The following is an 18,957-nucleotide window of genomic DNA, read 5'->3' on the forward strand; positions in this document are numbered from 1 at the left end:
CCCGCAAATCTGCAAATTCTGAATGTAATTTCTTGCTGAAGCTTTTCATTGCGCTTCCGTAAGCTCCCCTGCATGCTTTCCTGAGGTAACCCTAATCTCTCCTGCAGGATTTCTGCTAGAGGTGACCCTGCAGGATTGCTGCAAGAGGTAACCCTAAACTCTCCTGCGGGCAATGGCCACGCGAAAACGAACTCTGCTGAAGGTCATCATTCTCGGAGACAGTGGGTATGTATTTCAGTTCTGATTCTTTTCTCTGCATTTTCCTTGCCTTTCCTCCCACCGATCGGCTGTGATTTTGGTTGGCAGTGTTGGGAAAACGTCTCTGATGAATCGGTATCCTTTTTGGCCAATGGATTTGTGCAAAACAAAGCGTATCTGCCTTCCATAACGTGGTGTTTTCCCCTTGATCGCATCACCATAGATATGTCAACAAGAAATTCAGCAACCAATACAAGGCAACCATTGGAGCAGACTTTCTCACAAAGGAGGTTCAAGTAGAAGACAGACTGGTCACCATGCAGGTGTGTGGAAACATCGATCTGTTGAGATCAGGCTTACCCTCAATTTGAAGTTTCCTAGTTGAGAAACAGTTTTAGGCATTGATCTTTTAGGGTGAGGATTTCCTGATTTTGCCCTAGTTATGTAGTGTTTGCATAGCTATGTAGGGTTTGCAGATTTGGGATACAGTGAAGACATCAGCCTTTTGAAAACGCATTCCCCTTTTGAGTCATGTCTCTTAGGGCTTGCAGATATAGGACATACATGGTTTGTGAAGGCATCACCTTCAGTGAGGTGATAGAAATTCAGCATGATTTAGCATCTGACCATGAAGTAGGGCATGGATTACTGATGGTTTGAGAAGGCAGTAGTTTCTAAGAATACAGTCCCTTGTAAGGCCGAGTCCGCGGAAGCAAATCAGAAACTTTACATGATGGTCTTCACTCTGAGAACTAACAATAAAGATGACAGGACTTTACACATAAATCTGCATCCACTCTGGGGCATGGTTCAAACGATATACGACCCTCATACTCCCCCCCCTCCCCCCAAAACCCTTACCTATGGCTGTGTCCACAAGAGTTTGCAGGTGTTGGAAAGGTGTCTTATGCAGGAACTAAACTTTGAGGAAAGATTTCCCAACCCAGAAAAAATGTTCTCAGATTTGTGAAGGCTCTCTAGGCCGATTAGTCCTTCTCACTTGGGCTAGTATTTGCTGCAGATTTGGGATACAGCAGGACAAGAGCGGTTTCAGAGCCTTGGCGTGGCTTTCTATAGGGGTGCAGACTGTTGTGTTCTAGTGTATGATGTGAATGTCATGAAGTCATTTGATAGCCTAGCCAATTGGCGAGACGAGTTTCTCATTCAGGTAATGAATTGTGCAGGCTTCTGTCTGCACATATAGCCAAGCTTTGTTTGTGTGCTGATGTTCTGGCATAGCAGGCAAATCCATCTGATCCAGATAACTTTCCATTCATGGTGCTGGGAAATAAAGTAGACATTGACAGTGGGAACAGCCGAGTGGTGAGCATTCTCATCATTTTTAATTTTACAGACTTCTTTTCTGTGCATTTGGAAACATAATGTATGATTTTGTGGGCTTTTCAGGTATCAGAAAAGAAGGCCAAAACTTGGTGTGCAAGTAAAGGAAACATGCCTTATTTCGAAACGTCAGCCAAGGAGGATCTGAATGTGGATATTGCATTTCAGTGTATTGCAAAGAATGCCTTGAAAAACGAGATGGATGAAGAAATGTAAGTTAAGCTTGGACTAAATTTTGCGCGCTATCTTGAACTGATGCATTTTGAGCAAAATACTAGAGGAAATCACATTTCTTGTGTGCCTTGATCTGCAGTTATCTCCCAGACACAATCGACCTTTCGACAGGAGGGACGCAGAGATCTTCTACCTGTGCATGCTAAATTCTAGTACCAAACTGCCACTAAAGTGAGGTCTTCTTATTTGGATGTGGAAGCCATTTGGGTGGACTCCACATTGCATGAGTTGGGTAGGTTCAGTGACTCTTGTAAGCCCGCCTTCTTTTTAGTTTTAGGGCAGGGAGTGAGTGAGGGAGTGAGGATTTCTCTCTCTCCCTCTCTCTCTCTCTCTCTCTCATTATCTAATAGACTTGTCTTCTTGATTTAAATCATAACTTTCAATGATTCTTAATCAAATAGGTACTCTTCAGTAAAACTTCAAATTTCTAGATTTTTGTTTTTGTTTCTGATGTCTTTGTATTCTTCGAGAAACTTCCTCTATTCCATTCTTTTTTGTGTGTGTGTGTGTGTGTGTGTGTGTGTGTGTGTGTGTGTGTGTGGTCAAATACGTGCAACAAGTATTCTCTGAAATTGTATGGTGGGTTATATTCCAACCTTATGAGGTATGTATTTTTTCTAGGTGGGCATTTTTGGGAGTTCATTGTAGGAAGTGTCTTTTGCAGTATATTGAATGCAGGGAGGATCTCCGTGGGATCTGTAACAATTATTCAGGAGCTTGGATCTGCTTAAACATGTGTTAATCTTTGGAAGCTGCCCCAGCATGTTTGACATAGTTTTATTCTCAATATTTCTCAACAGATTGGCTTATATATTATGTGTGCCATTGTCCTCCCTATGTATGGTATTATTAGTTTGTATGTGCAATTCTTTTTACGGCAGGCATCACATCACCGTTTTTCTTGGATTCTTGGCTCCTCAAGAGATCCACGTAGCTTACGTGCTGCTTCCCTGTTTTTCTCCTCTACATTTCTTATTTCATCTCTCTAATAAGATTTATATGCGTGGCCCCCTCCCTCTCCCTCTCCCTCTTGGTTTGTGGGTCTGTAATTTTTATGTCGAGCGCAGTCCATTGTGGCCTGAAGTGAAAGCTAGAAACTCGACTGCTTTTTATAGTCCTGAGACAGGAGGAGCTGCAGAGATGAACATTCGGCCGCACAAGCTGAAAGATAGGTCCAATTAAGCTGGCCATCGCTGGCATCCACCTGCAAGAGAGCGCCAACCAGGCGGAGGAGCGGCATAGAGCGGGAAAGAGCTTACAAAGCCAGCCGTTCGCTCTTGATGCACGCATGGCATGTGCGGAGGAACGACAAAGAGGGGGGTGGTGGCGCAGGTGGATGCGTGGGGAATGTGTGTTGGAGCATATATTGATACCAATTTCTACACCCACTATTGGGCACTGATGACGTTAGTGGGGATGAGGAAAGACAAAGAGGGGGCTGGTGGCGCAGGTGGAGGCATGGGGGATGTGTGTGGATCATATATTGAGACCAAGTTCTATAACCACTATTGGGCACTAAGGCATGGGGATGTGTGGATCATATATTGATACCAAGTTCTATACCCACTATTGGGCACTGATGACTTTAGTGGGGATGTTGTAGTATCTAGTCCATACTATGCATGAATGGTTTATTGTCTTGTGAATGACTACCATGAGGTTATAAATTGCACTTATGAGGTGAATTTGGGCGTGTTCCTTGATTCATCTAGGTATATCTTTATGTTGTATTAGCGGATATGCAAATTTCACATTGTGAAGTTTTCGTCCAAGTTGCACCCGATTGATATTGTGTTAATTCTTTCTATCTTTAGTGGGTGCATATGCCCTATCAACTACCTTTTTGATGTAATAATTCTTTCTATTTGTTATGATCCTTAGTTCTAGGCTTCATTATGGATGAGTCTTCCCTATATCTCTGGAGCTTTGACAGAAACACAATACACAGACCTATGTATGAATGTATGCTCTTTCTTATGTGTGCGTGTGTGGGGGATGTGTTGAAACGTATATTGATTCCAAGTTCTACACCCACTATTGGGCACTGGTGATGTTAGTGGGGATGACGTACTATCTAGTCCATACTATGCATGATGGAGTTGATGGTTTATTTTCTCATGGATGCCTACCATGAGGTTATAATAAATTGCACTTCTTTATTAGGTGAATTTGAGCATGTTCCTAGATTCATCTAGGTATATAAACTTGCACCTCTACTAAGCTTTAAGTAGAGAGAGAGAATTTGCAAGCAACTTTGGCCAACTGGAGGGAAATTTTTCATGGCCGCCACCTCCTCTCTCTCGGTCTCTCTTTCTCGGGAACCGTTGATTGCTCCGCTAAATTGATTGCTAGTATGATAGCTTCGCTACTCAATAATTAAAAACCTAATTAGATGCCACAATATATATTCATTAGTCATTTAATAGCACCATAAATCTTGTTTGAAAACCCTATTTTATTAGTCATTTAATAGCACCATAAATCTTGTTTGAAAACCCTATTTTATTAAATTTGTGTAAATAGCCCTTGTAGTTAAAAACTCAATAACCCTACTAATAAGTACTATTGCTATTGCATAGTTTTAGTACTGATTTGATGGCTCCCTCCTCCTCGGTCTCTCTTTCTTGGGAACCGTTGATTACTCCGCTAAATTCATTTCTAGTATGATTGCTTCACTAATCAGTAATTAAAAGCCTAATTAGATGCCTCCTGACCACAATATATTCACTAGTCGTTTAATAGCACCATAAATCTCTTTTTGAAAACCCTATTCTACTAAATTTGTGTAAAATAGCTAAAAACTTAATAACCCTATTAATAAATACTATTGTTATTCCATAGTTTTAGTATTTTCCATCTAAAACTGTAAGAATATGATCATTTTTTAACATATTAAACTCATTATATAATCACCAAAATGATTTTATTCCTTATAATTTAGCAAACAAAAATTTCCTTTTTTGCTTATATATATAGTTCAGCTAGTCAAAAAGCCATATAGAATTTCCCGTTTTACGTAAATCCACCACGTGTTTAATACATCGAAAGGGATATCTATTTAATTTAGAATTTTCTTAAATACAAAGAACATTAATTTGCTTAGTTTGATTGAGTTTTAAACCCCTACAGGAAGATATTCAAAGAAAGCAGTTTCCCTTGTCTGCTTGCGTTTGCTTTTCTCTTATCTACCAACCTTTTAGCGCTTTTGTGGCTGTCCAAGGCAGAGTGAGTAGTTGCTTTATGTTTGTTTTTAAAAACTATAATTAGCCCAAATAGCAAATGAAGCCTGGGAGCTTTTCTTGGGCACTTGAAAGCGGATGCTTGGTTGGTGCGTTGTGAACATAATGCTTTGAAACCCAAAGGAGGAGTTAACCTTAAGAGTAGTGTTTTTCTTTTGCAGCATTTGTGCACAAATGTGCTTTAAACACTTGGGTGTGTGAATGCTTCCAAGGTTCCCCTCTTTTGGGATTAACATGGAGAGCAAGTCCATGACCGGTTAATTGGCAAGAAATGCTGGCAACTTCCGCAGCTGCCTGGATTGTCTGCTTGGAAAAAGCTGACATGCAAGCTCTTCATTGGCTAAGAACATGCGCTGAAATTGAGTTTTGTGCTCTCCAATAACCCCCACACCCATCAAATTTGGGAGTTTTGATACATTGTAGCAGAGATGATGATTCTATCAGCCGCACACTTCAATACATCTTTGCCATGTTCGATGTGATACTTGAAAAGTGTGATGGTGTTCCTAAGCAAATTGGGTGTTGGACCAGTACTCCTACATCCATCGCATACTCCTAAATCCATCGCATAAAATTTTCAGTGTGTGCTTTTTACGGAAAAAAAAACTTTTTTGCATGCAGAAAGACCTCGAAATGTTTCAAGTCAGGTGCATGCATTTCCTTGTCTAGACCTGACATCAAAAATTTAATAAAATCACTAGCCAGCATATCTACACGAGCACCTGAATTTTGCACTCTTTGATTGTCGCTAATAGATGCTATAGTACGTACAAATGCATAAATTATTTAAAGGATATCTCATGTTTCTATTTTACTAGTCCTTAGCTGGCTTTCAGCTTATAACCAGCTCTCCATCCTGAAAATTCCGCATTCCTGAGAGTTTAAAATAATACGACACACTACTAGTGCGGCTCTCGCCACATACCATGCAATACCAAAGATTGCGCACTTCCATATCAAGGACATTGTTTCAAGCTGATTCTCATTTGCAAAGGTTTTGATATGTACAACGCAACTATGCATATCGTGGTGCTTCCAAAGTTACCCTTTCCTGACTATTTAAAGCTATCCGGAACTTGATCATTTTGTTACCACATCACCTGCTGAACTTGATCATTTTCTTACCACATCTCCTGCTGATTCATGTTCTCTCTCGAACTTCAAGCTTATTGTAAAGACCTTGCTCCTAAAATTTGGAAAAACCACTAAAGATGAAAAGAGGCACAATGGATCTCGCTCCAAATGGCAGTATAACAAAGAGGCAAAACACCGAGTAGTTTCATACAGCTGCTGCTTGTTTTGGTGAATTCCTTTTTCACCTTTAATCACCACATCAACACTCCAGGCAGTGGGAAAATCTCAGTCAACAAGAACACTAAAGTTTGAAATAGTGCACGTTGCTAGTTGTATAATTGAGAACTTCTCCTTTGCAGAGTGAGAAATCTCAAAAAGTTTGTACCACCATGAGATCTCTGGGCACCATGCGGACCCCAAAACCCAATTACCAACATCAAGTACCCAATATGAGGAAGTTGGAACCACTTCAAGATAAAGCAATGCGTGTTTAGCTTGGCATACAGCAACTTCAAGTCTTTTAAAGTGAGACTCTGAGAAAGAAACTAACCCCGGGGGGGGAGGGAAGGTGGGGGGGGGGAGACGATAGCCCAATATTGGGTAGGGATGCGTTCAAAACCCCTGCCTCCCTCCCTCCCTCACTCCACCAAAAAAAAAAAAAAAAGAGAGAGAGAAAAAAGAGAGAAGGAAAAACCAACCCTAAGGACATAGCAGTGAAAGCAAACGAACCTATCTTTGTCAAGAACCACCATTATCTTCAACTTTTTTTAGTGGATGATTGAAATTAAACCCTGCAAATTCCAAATAAAAATACAAGCATAACTTTTGTGGCGAGCCGAGGAGGTCTCTTCATGAACCTCAATAAAAAACAATCCTCGGGAATGTGCCATGACAATTTGAGTTGGCCCCAACCCAGCTCCTTCCTTTTAGGTGCGTTTAGCAGGTATACATCATCATTCAGAAGAGATCAGTATTGGAGAGCTGCCAGAATTCTGAATGTGCTCGAGTATCAACCACCTGGCAGTGATATATTGATATCCGTGTTCCGCCTAGCATCCGACATGGTTTGAGAGCCCGGCCAACCCATGGAGTGAAATGCAGTCGCCATGCTATGATTTAGTGGCTGATGATGGGCATTGCCACTGGTGGTAGAGGGGTAGTCAAATTTGACTGAGAAAGGCTCATTCGAAGATGGGCGTACTGTTGGCATAGGTGCATTTGAAGAACCTATGTTCACTCCTTGAGAAACACTGGGCATGTCACCATCTCGATTGGCCAATCTTGACTTCTTCCCATTGGAAAGAAAACTGCCCACCACAACCTGGAAGGAAGAATGGGTGATCAGACGGGTGTCTTCTCAACGGGCAACCCAGGGACCATCCCCTCAAAAATGATCAGAAATGTGATACTTTGTATGGAGATGTGAAGACAGGCAAGAAGGCTTCACCTGTACAGGGCCGGCAGCCATCAGCAGTCCAGCTACTCCTCCTCCAACAACCCGTCCATCTGGACCTGCTAAAGAGACGCTAAGTCCACCTGTTCTGCTGCATATGCCACTACTCTCTGTAGGAAGAAAGGAACCAGACAAAGACAGAATTTCAAAGCGTCCCTGCACAGCACCAAAAAAACATTTTTTCTCTCTTAGACATCACTGCCTTTGATATGCACAGTACACTAACTACATACGATACTTTAGCCACGATGCCATTTTCTTTGCGCCTCCATCAAATCTTTAGCTTCCAGCAAGGTCTCTCTCTCTCTCTTTTGCTCTAAAGTACTCCACACGTTTCCTGTGACTCACACTCCCGTACGGTTCTCCTCTCTCTCTCTCTCTCTCTCTCTCTCTCTCTCTCTCTCAACAATAAACAAAGTAGTCTCCATTTACACAATTTCTCCACTTAAATTTACCCGCCATGTCCCTTAATTTTCCCAAGTACCAAATGGATTGAGGCCCTACTACCATAAAGGCTGATGCAAAGCAGCCACCAAATTCCTTCATGAAAATATTATAACTAGATTTGGGTATCCACTCAAACTAGGAAGCGATAGAGGGACCCATTTTATTAATGATGTCATCCAATTCCTGCTGAATGAATTCATAGTAGTACACCACAAATCCTCACCCAAGTAAGTTGGGAGCAAGCCGTCAAGAGATGAAGATCCACCAAAAGGGGACAAAGCAGATTCTTCTACAGTCGAGAAGTTGACTGGGGTAAACTTCCCCACGTGGCAGACCAAGATCCGATTGCGGAAAGAAGTATGGCACATCGTCAAGGGAACATAGAAGAAACCGGCAACAGATCCTCAATATGGAAAGACAAAATGACAAAGCAATAGCCTTGATTGGTTCGGGACTTGCCAAAAACCTCGTCCACCATGTGGCCTTGGACAAAACAGCTCACATGACTTAAATGGGCATCCCTATTTTGGAGCTTAGTGGGCATCCCCCATTCTCCATTTCCATCCAATTTCTCACAATTGTCACCCAATTTTCCATTTTCCAATTTACATAATTCCTTCCTATTTTCTCTTTTTTTTTCAATACCCCCCAATTTTATCAAATTCCCTCAATTTTCTCAATTCTCCTAAATATTTTGATAAAATTAAGGGAACATAGAAGAAACCGGCAACAAATCCTCAATATGGAAAGACAAAATGACAAAGCAATAGCCTTGATTGGTTTGGGACTTGCCAAAAACCTCGTCCACCATGTGGACTTGGACAAAACAGCTCACATGACTTGAATGGGCATCCCTATTTTGGAGCTTAGAAGTTGTGGGCATCCCCCATTCTCCATTTCCCTCCAATTTCTCACAATTCCCACCCAATTTTTCATTTTCCAATTTACATAATTCCTTCCTATTTTCTCATTTTTTTTCAATGCCCCCCAATTTTATCAAATTCCCTCAATTTTCTCAATTCTCCTAAATATTTTTCCCAATTCTCACCAAATTTTTCCCAATTCTTCAAACTCTTCCTATTTTCCCAATATTAGGCTCGAATTGGGTTTGATGTTGGAATATTACCAAATTACACTCGAATTGGGTTTGATGTTGGTTTAACTTGAAAAGTTACCAAATGTTTTATTTTTAAATTTGTTAATTAAAAAACATGAACGTACGTACTGTGTTGACTGCATGTTAGGGATATAAGTAAGGGCTAAAGCCCTTAAAATGAGTGAGATTGTGGTTAGTTGGACTAGGTATTTGCAAATTGTTCTTTTCCAACATTCCATAACTGTTGTCATCCTAATTAGGCCCTTGGAAGGCAAGGGAGCATATCATATACATATTGTCATCCTAATTAGGGAGCAGACCTTTGGAAATAAGGGAGCATAACATGGTTTGGGAAGAGTCACTTTGGGCATCACCAGTTGCTCCACTTCCTTCTTATGGAGAGAGTACACCGGGTCCCAAATAACCCTCCAAAGGGCCCCCACCGTAAAAGTGAACTTGCTTATATTGTTGAATGAGTAATGGACTGCTGTTGCCCGCAAATCAGCACCAAGACTATTGATGTTGGATCTCTCTCGAGTCTCTACAAGCAGTACCCATGAAGGAGGACAAACAGGCCGCCTTCTGTTGTATAACCAGGACAGCATCTTGTACTTGCATTAACCCCAGAAAAGACCTCTATTTGCTGTGTGTTTTTGTCCACGGCAGGTCACCTTCAATTCAACACTCTTCTCCTTGTGTTTCCTTGTCTTGCGGGCTGCCCGGGGCATGTACACAAGAAAGGGCTGGATGGCAAAGATATGAGATATGAAACAAGGCTGGAGCACCTTTTTATAGGGAACATGGGCATCTATCTACTGGTCGTCTGAGCACATGGGCTGACCGACTTGTAAAAGAGGACAAATATACACATATATGTTGTGTTTCACGTGTTGCCATCGTCTGGAATAGGCACCTAATGATGTCACCAGCCTGGACATTTCCCAGTATGAAAGGGGTCTGGTGGACTCCAGGATGTCTAAATATTTGGAAAGTACAAGCTTTGGGAATGGGGGATTATCCTAGAATACAAAGGACCACACTCCTAAAATTTAGAAGAGTAGCTATTTTTGGCCCGACTCCGATGGAAATTCTATTCGCATCATTACATCTGGAATTGAGCAGATACCAAGAGTTGGCAAAGTACCTATGACAGAATGTCTACCAGTTGGGATATTTTTAGACATAAAGTTTATGGAAACACCCATCTCTTAGATTGGGACATGTGGCAAGAAAGTGGACCAAAGTGAGACAAGTGGCCTCACACTTGTTAGAAAGTGGATTAAAGTGAGACAAGTGGCCTCACACTTGTCACTTCAACTATTGTGTGGCTCTCCACTTGTCATTGTAGCCTTCGCTTGCCATCTTAGCTCATGAGAGGCCCAAATCTATAAATTGGAGCCCTCTCTCTTCATTAATGGAGGCTCTCTTGCTGCACACTAGCCTCTACCACCGTTTACAGGCTGCCCTAATGATGGCTACTCTCTTTCTCTCTCTTTTGAAGGCTGCCCATGAAGAATACCGACTGTTGGGGACTGTTTTGGAGGCTTCCATCGCGAAGAAATACTGAAGGCAAGGGTATTTAATCATTTATTATGATTTCTAGCCATTGTACTTGTTGTACCAACCCTTGTACTTGCTGTACTTGCTGTACCAGCCACCAAACCGACTGTACCAACCACTGTACCTATTGTACCAGCCATTGTACCTACTGTACCGGCTGAATGGAGAGTTGCACTTGCTGTACCAGCTCTATTGCATGAAGACCCGTGGTTTTTGGGGAAGAATCAATACCCACACGGAGGTATATGGATTATATTGTTGGCTCGGCATTTCTATAGCCTGTGTTCCGGCTTGGTAGCCTCGTGTTGGGCTGTGTTATGGCATTTGTATATGGATAATCCGGCATCTCCTGTGGGGAGAGTAAGGCCCTCAAAGCTTGTACATGATATTATTCTCCTTGGGTAATAAAATACTCCAAGGGGGGGGTCGGCCCATTCCGGCCTCTATGCGGTGTCACATGTGCAAGCTCCATTTTCAGCATTTGTGGATGTTTTGTCCACCTTTATGTTTCATGCAAAGTGATGATGGATATGTGTTAAGGCTATGGCCATGTTTAAGTGTTTTAATGTGTGTTGATGGTATCAACAAGTGTGTCAAAGGCCCTAGTCCCCCGGGCACCCGCCACGAGTTACACACCTATGATGGATATGTGTTAAGGCTATGGCCATGTTTAAGTGTTTTAATGTGCAGTGATGGTATCAATAAGTGTGTCAAAGGCCCTAGTCCCCCGGGCACCCGCCGCGAGTTACATGGGCACCCTGTATGGCCTTCCACCTGCCCCTTGGCTTGGCCAATGGGCTGTCTACGCCGACGGCCACAAATGACCACCATAAACCCTAAAGTATGTTGCTAGGGTTCATGCATATGATGGGTTCGCACCATAGTCACAAGAAATGTTGTTCCTTGTGGTCTAGAACGGTGGAACGGCGTTTCCCTTTCATGTGGAACACTGGAACGACTGGGAACCAATGATGATGTGGCATACATCCGGAAAAAGGTTATGCCGTTTTTGGAAGCAGCATTTCCATTCCATGTGACGGCCTGGAATGCAACGGATGTCATCTTGTGATTAAAGGTACAAAAGGTACCTACTTTAGTACCTAAGGTACTAGAGTACCTTCAAACGAGTACTTGCCCCGTTGATAAGAGTTGAATGAAAAAAAAACGGGCTGCTACTTTATGTGCACTAGCCGTCCCTCCTTGGGATTGAACTGACTCCAACTCCTTCAAACTTCAAAGTTCACAGGCCATACACAGCAATGGCCAATGTGTTCCTCCTCATCACTTTCATCTTCTTCTCCTTCAATCATCAATCATTCAATGGCACCTAGAGCTTTAGGCAACAAGCGGTCCAAGAAGCAAGCTACTTAAGTGGTCGTCATGGTGGGAAGAGGTGGACTGTGATGAGACATATGCAAGTGGAGGTGCCAGGTAATGTAAGTGCAAGTATTGCAAGCAAGCAAAGACAAGGAGGTGCCAATCGTGTGCGAGTTTATTTGATGCATGAACCTGGCCATGATGTGGCTTTTTGCCAATCAGTTCCAACAGAGAAGGAGGAGCTACAAGAAAGGCTCAATGCACAGGTGTTTCGAGCTCCACCTGCAAGGTTTGTGGCTGTGAATTCCTTTTTTTTTTTTTGCTTCTAGTGCATCTAGTGGTACTTATGCGGCACAAGCTAGGAGTACTAGCTACTTCAGGTAATCCTCTTGGGCCTTTTGTTGTTCCCACGGCACCACCATCACGAGGTGGCCAAAGAGCTATTCCTAGTCATGGGATCCTCGGAAGCGAGAAGCTATGGATATTGCAGTGGTCAGGTTTTTCTTTCACGATATGTAACATGACTACTATGCGGAAGCGTGCTTAATGATGATTAACGTAAAGCAATAAAGATTAACGCTAATCACATGCTCATGACATAGAGAAGTAGAGAGAAGGAGAAGAGAGAGACTCTTTACCTAACCTACTTCTACTATATACTATTGAATGAATGAGTAATTACAATGATTATCATAGATCCAATGTAGATCTAGACTATGAATGAACTTATATGCTTACTATCCTCCACTGTGCGTTAATGGAAAACACTGATTTGGAGATGTACTTGGCTGATCCAAATTGTAAGACTGCATGTCCTTTGGTCTTGGCTCTGCAATCTCTCTCTTTGAATGATTATGAATGACCCATGACTTGCCTTCATATAGTAAAGTGATAGCAAGTCGTAATCAGGTCGGTTTTCACTTTTCAAGCCATAAAAAGTCATCAAAAATGTCATAAAAAGTGCTCATATTGTGCCCATAATATATATATATATATATATATATACCTAGATGAATCCAAAAACATGCCAATTCACTTTTTAGGAACGTGCATGTTATATACTCATGGTAATCAACCCACAAGACTATATAACTATCAACTCCATTATGCATAGTATGGACTAGATACTACGACATCCCCACTAACGTCAGCAGTGCCCAATAGTGGGTGTAGAACCCTGTATCAAGATATACTCTCACACACGCACTTTTCACACACACACACACACACACACACACGCAGACACACATAAGAGCATATATTCACACAAAGGCCTTGGTCTTTACCACACTTGCTTCCACTGGAGTACTTTGACTCATCATGGCAAAAAGCTTCTTTATTTCTTTCCAATACTCTTCTTCACGTCTTTCGTTGTCTTTTCTTCTTTGCCTTAATTCTTCTTTATGTTGTTCCCTTCTTTGCCTTGCTTCTTCTTCACGTTGTTTCCTTTGGCGATCTTGGTCTTCACATGCTTGTTGGTAAAGCTTTTCCCTTTCCTGGGATTGCCGTTTGAACATTTCCTAACTAGCTTCACTTTGCCTTTTCATCAAAGCGAAAATATCCTCTATGGTTGTCATGAAGAAATGCTTGCAGTTGTTTTTGCTATAATCAGTCCCAAAGCCCTAAACCTAGGCTTCTACATGCATCCTAGACACCCTAGAACCATGCTAGATTGAAATCTAGACTTTCTAATACTATACTATGCTAACAATGAGCAAAAAGCTGATTTGATGCAAGCACGCAAACCCTAATTTTGCTTGCGAATCCTAAAATGCAAACCCTAATTTGCTGATTTATATGCAAACCCTAGCATTGATAAAAAACTTTTCCTAGAAACAACCTAGACAAGCTCTAGTACCAATGTAACATGACCACTATGCGAAAACATGCTTAATGATGATTAATGCAAAGCAATAAAGATTTAACGCTAATCACATGCTCATGACATAGAGAAGTAGAGAGAATGTAACTATTTGGCCCTCCTAGCTCTATTTCACATAACGAAATCCATGCCCGAACACGAGATAGGTGGAAGAAGACATGGAGACAGGGTCCATAAGGATTGATTAAGAAAAAGCACCATTCTTGGTCAAAAAGCAGAGAAAAAGCAAAAAGTCAAACAGGGTTGACTGCAAGCCAAGGGCACCATTGTGTTGGGTCTTATGCTGTGTATGCACCCAGAGGAGTGCTAGTGATCATCAGTAGGTTACTGGGGCACTTTTTACTTCAGTTAGTGGAGGTTTTTTCCCCCAGTTTAGTTCATTTTCACTTATATGCAGTTTATAAGTGTTTTGGTCCACCCGGCACATTTATGGCCGGTCATGTGAACACTTATCCTTTAGGGGTCACTATCATGTGGCTTGTACTTCACTTTTTCATTCATTGAGATATCTACAGCAGTCGTGTTCACTCTCTCTGCTTGGTTTTCCACGCCTATTTGCTTTCTGTAAACCCTAACCCTAACCCTGTCCTGTCTTCAATTGGTATCAGAGCCTTTGAAGCTTTGCTCAACACTACCCGTACATTTGTTGCTGCTGCCCGTACAGTATACCACATTCAGTCAAGCGCCGGCTTCAGCATATGATGCCCGTACACCAAGCCTGCGCCGCCTTCAGCTGTACGTGTGCTCCACCTGCCCGTATCTAGTCGCCTCCAGTTGGCCTTCAGCCCGTACACCTGTGCGCCGTCAGATATACTCTGCGCCTGCTGCCCGTACCTGGTCGCCTTCAGTCGGGTACTGCATTAGTCAGTACGCCGCCTATAACTTGAGCGCACGTGTACAGCGCACGTGTACTAGCCACCGTACGCCTACGTCTTCAGCGCCAACAGTACTACAACACGCCGCCTGCAGACCCGACAGTGCCTACTATCACTTGCGCAGCCATACGCCTTCAGCGCTTACTGAACCTGCAGTACTGTGGTCGCCTCAGTATCCGTACTGTACCTGCTTGCTTACAGAGGACTGGTTTCGTAAAGTACCTGCACAGTACAACGGTCTACGAGTACATCAATCAACTCTTATCTCAGCTGGTAAGCATTACAGGTTTTGAGTTTTGGGCATTTTTATTTTTCTCTGTGAAAAATATACAGGCACAACAGGCAGTTTTTCTAGCAAGAAAAATATACAGGTTTTTAGCACAGTTTGGGTGCAGCCAATTTGGGCATTTTTGGGGCATTTTGGCATTGTGTACGCCATTTGCTGCTCTACTCAGTCATTGGTGCATTGAGCTGCACATTCAGAGGATTGAGAGTGCAGGCAGATTTGGGTGAACTGTATTCAGTGGAGTACAGTTGTTATCAGGGTTTTTGCTATTGGGTTTTTTGGTAAACAGGTACAACATTGTGCGTAAAGCATAATGGCAAATCAACAGCAAAGTGATGTATTCACATATTTATCTAAGGAAGACAAATTGGATGGCACGAACTACTCCTTATGGAGTTTTATGCTGAAAAATGTGCTTGTGGCAAAAGGTCTTTGGGATTTTGTTAGTGGTGATGAACCACGTCCAGGTCCATTGGCTCCAGAGACTCCTCCCCAAGGGGGTGCTCGTGGACGAGGACAACAGGTACAGGCTCCAGGACAGCCATTGCCTGTTCAGAGAACAAATGCTCAAAAGACATGGGATGCCAGGGATGCACAAGCTTTGTCACTCATTGCATTGTCAGTTCAGAGGTCCATTATACCTCATATTCGTTCAGCTGGCACTTCACAGAATGCATGGGTGACTTTGGAGCAGATGTATGCTGCTCGTAATGAGGCTAGGATCTCATTTTTGAAAAGAGAGCTGGAAAATCAGAAAATGAATGAAGGAGATGATATGTCTAGTCACTTAAACAAGCTGCAGGATTTGAGAGAGCAACTCATCAATGTGGATGAGATTATTCCTGAGACACAGCTTGTGTCCACCATCTTGCACTCTTTGCCAAGATCTTACTTGGCTTTCCATACCTCTTTGAACCTCAGCATGAGGAATGCTGTTGAACCCCTCAAGTATCAGGAACTTGTTGCTCTCTTACTACAAGAGGAGCAAATGAGGAAGAATATGAATATGAACACAAATGCTGAACAAGCATTTACTACAGGTCAAAAGGGGAAAGGGAAATCTCAGCCAAAGAGTGCAAATCAAAATTCAGGTGATGGTGGTTCTTCACAGGATACCAAGAAAGGTGATGGACAGCCCAAGAAGAAAGGCAAATGTCATTACTGTAAGAAGCCAGGTCACTACATCACGGAATGTAGGAAGAGGATTGCCAAAGAGAAGGCAAAGGAAGCTGGGATGTCTGTTAATGATGCTCCTAAAGCTCCTCCAGAGACTGCTTCTTTTGTTGAAGACAGGGATTACTATTTTTTTACATGCAGCTATGATGCCTCTTGGTCTTCACAGGCACTCAGTTTGACAGAGCATGCATGTACTTGGTATTTTGATAGTGGTGCCTCAAAGCATATCACATCTCGCAGGGATTTGTTTAGTCATGTTGGCCCTGCCCCTGTTGGCAAAACTGTTCAGTGTGCCAACAATGCTTCATATCCAGTGTGTGGCATTGGGGAGATTCAGCTTACAGCCATTGATGGCTCCATTCTCCGCCTTACAGATGCCTTATATGTACCAGGGATAAAGAAGAATTTGTTGTCCATTTCTTCTTTAGCACATTGTGGAATGCAAGTCCACTTTGATGATGATAAATGCATGGTCAGAGACAAAGCAAATGCCTTGACCTTGATGCTTACTGGTACATTATGTCATGGACTTTATGAGTTGGATGCATTTCAGCCAGTGGATCAGTCTGCTTATCATGCATTCACTCTTACTCCAGCTATGGTTGATGCGGAGTTGTGGCATGCTCGCATGGGGCATGTAAATTTTGGTAGTCTTATGCTTATGCAGCGACATAATATGTTTACAGATCTACCTCTCATGGAGAAGCCTCCGGATCACATTTGTGAAGGATGTATTTTGGGAAAAATGCATAGGTTTTCCTTCCCACGTGATCAGGCTCTAAGAGCAACTGCAAAGTTGCAACTTATACACAGTGATCTTTGTGGTCCCATGCAGACGAAGTCATTAGGTGGTTGCTTTTATTTTGCAACATTTATTGATGACTTCTCTCGTATATGCTGGGTCTATCCTTTGACACAGAAATCACAGGTATATGATGCATTTTTGGCCTTTGTAGCACTTGCTGAGACAGAGTCAGAATGCAAGGTGAAGACTCTCCGTTCTGACCGAGGGGGGGAATATATGTCACATGTGCTGAATTCCTTTCTTGGGAGTAGAGGTATAAAACATCAGTATACTACTCCTTACACTCCACAGCAGAATGGGGTTGCAGAAAGGAAAAATCGGTCACTCATGGAGATGGCCAGATGTATGCTAAAGGCAAAAAGACTACCACATATCTTTTGGGTGGAAGCAGTAATGTGTGCTTGTCATATTTTGAATCGATGTCCCACAAAGGCATTGGTTTCTATTACTCCTTTTGAGGCTTGGCATGGCCGCAAGCCTTCTGTATCACATTTTCGTATCTTTGGGTGTCTCGCATATGCACACATACCCAAAGAGTTGAGGAGGAAGCTTGATGATAAAGCCACAAAATGCATTTTTGTTGGGTATAGCCGTGAGAGCAAGGGCTACAGGTTATATGACCCACTATCCAGGAAGATATTCATCAGTCGGGATGTGATTTTTGATGAAAAATCAGAATTATCCATGGCTGGTTATGAGGCAAATCAGGCTGAAAATGATGTGTTTGAAGGTCTACTACCCATGGAGTTTCATTCCACAGTTGGTGATCCAACTCATGAGGGTACTGGACAGCCAGCAAATGATGTAGGTGGTGCAGAAATTCAGCAGCCAAATGAGCCAGAAGCTGAACCAAATATGGGACAGCAGGCACCACAGGTCAGACATATACCTAGATGGTATTTGAGGACATTACAGGACAGCCATTTAGAAGGTCCTCTTGCTGGTCGTACTCGTAGGGAGACAAGGACCAATGAGCATGCACACATCATGGATTTGAATCTGGTTATGGCAGCCAGTTTACAGGATGATGATGAGCCTGATTCATTCGTGGATGCACGAGATAATGTGCATTGGAACAAAGCCATGCAGGATGAGATTGATTCTATTAAAAAGAATCAAACATGGGATTTAGTTGATCTGCCCAAAGGCAAGAAAGCCATTGGTACTAAATGGGTCTACAAGTTGAAAAGACATGCAGATGGATCCATTGACAGGTACAAAGCCCGTCTAGTTGCAAAGGGCTATGCACAGAAGAAGGGCATTGATTATGATGAGACATTTGCTCCTACATCCCGTATGTCGACACTTAGGTGTGTCATTGCATTGGCTGCACATCGTGGTTGGGTTGTTCACCAGTTGGACATAAAGACTGCATTCCTACATGGGGACCTCGAGGAGGAAGTTTATGTATTTCAGCCCATGGGATTTGCAGAACATGGTCATGAGGGGAAAGTATGCAGGCTGAAAAAGGCCTTGTATGGTTTGAAACAAGCTCCACGAGCTTGGTATGCAAAAATAGATGCTTTTCTACTCACTCAGGGATTTGTGAACAGTCCATCAGAGACCACTTTGTATGTGAAGAAAGAAGAGACAGATCTGCTGGTCATCAGTCTTTATGTGGATGATCTCTTGCTCATGGGATCAAATGATGACAAAATTGCAGCATTTAAAGAGATACTGCAACAGACATTTGACATGTCTGACTTGGGCCTTGTACATTACTATTTGGGCATACAGTTTGTGCAGGATAACAGAGGCATTGGGTTGTTGCAATCACGTTATGTTGCTAAACTTCTGGAGAAGTTTAAATTTCAGGATTGCAAACCTATTAGTACTCCTATGGAGCCTGGGATGAAACTGTCACTACAAGATGACAGTGTTTCCTTTGATGCCACTACATATGCTCAGGCTGTTGGGTGCCTCATTTACTTGTGTAATACAAGGCCAGATATTCAGTATGCAGTCTCTCAGTTG

General features: G+C 42.5%; 2 protein-coding genes across 6 annotated transcripts in view; one reads left to right on the forward strand and one right to left on the reverse strand.

Annotated features, from left to right (window-relative positions):
* Positions 1 to 2,174, forward strand: part of LOC147606332 (ras-related protein Rab7) — a 2,334-nt gene extending 160 nt beyond the window's left edge. Inside the window, exons 1-8 of one of the 2 annotated variants that reach the window (XM_086791753.1) lie at positions 1 to 24; positions 108 to 225; positions 307 to 333; positions 422 to 521; positions 1,220 to 1,366; positions 1,441 to 1,521; positions 1,606 to 1,751; positions 1,853 to 2,174. The exon at positions 1 to 24 is cut by the window's left edge and continues 160 nt beyond it. In XM_086791753.1, the coding sequence (XP_086647879.1) occupies positions 173 to 225; positions 307 to 333; positions 422 to 521; positions 1,220 to 1,366; positions 1,441 to 1,521; positions 1,606 to 1,751; positions 1,853 to 1,919 (621 nt within the window). In that variant the 5' untranslated portion in view covers positions 1 to 24; positions 108 to 172 and the 3' untranslated portion in view covers positions 1,920 to 2,174. Of the gene's footprint in view, positions 25 to 107; positions 226 to 306; positions 334 to 421; positions 522 to 1,219; positions 1,367 to 1,440; positions 1,522 to 1,605; positions 1,756 to 1,852 lie in introns of both variants that reach the window. The other variant, XM_086791754.1, reaches the window with a different exon arrangement.
* Positions 2,175 to 6,820: 4,646 nt separating this feature from the next.
* The window catches only part of LOC147606333 (AT-hook motif nuclear-localized protein 10-like), a 32,182-nt gene continuing 20,045 nt past the window's right edge, over positions 6,821 to 18,957 (reverse strand). For all 4 annotated transcript variants that reach the window (XM_086792294.1, XM_086792292.1, XM_086792293.1 and 1 more), the window contains 2 exons: positions 7,534 to 7,695; positions 6,821 to 7,407 (listed from right to left, as the gene is read on the reverse strand). In XM_086792294.1, coding sequence (XP_086648420.1) covers positions 7,096 to 7,407; positions 7,534 to 7,695 — 474 coding nt within the window. In that variant the 3' untranslated portion in view covers positions 6,821 to 7,095. The remainder of the gene's footprint in view (positions 7,408 to 7,533; positions 7,696 to 18,957) is intronic.

The sequence above is a fragment of the Cibotium barometz genome, chromosome 57 (assembly GCF_041138505.1).
Source record: "Cibotium barometz isolate CiBa-2024 chromosome 57, ASM4113850v1, whole genome shotgun sequence".
Classification (NCBI taxonomy): Eukaryota; Viridiplantae; Streptophyta; class Polypodiopsida; order Cyatheales; family Cibotiaceae; genus Cibotium; species Cibotium barometz.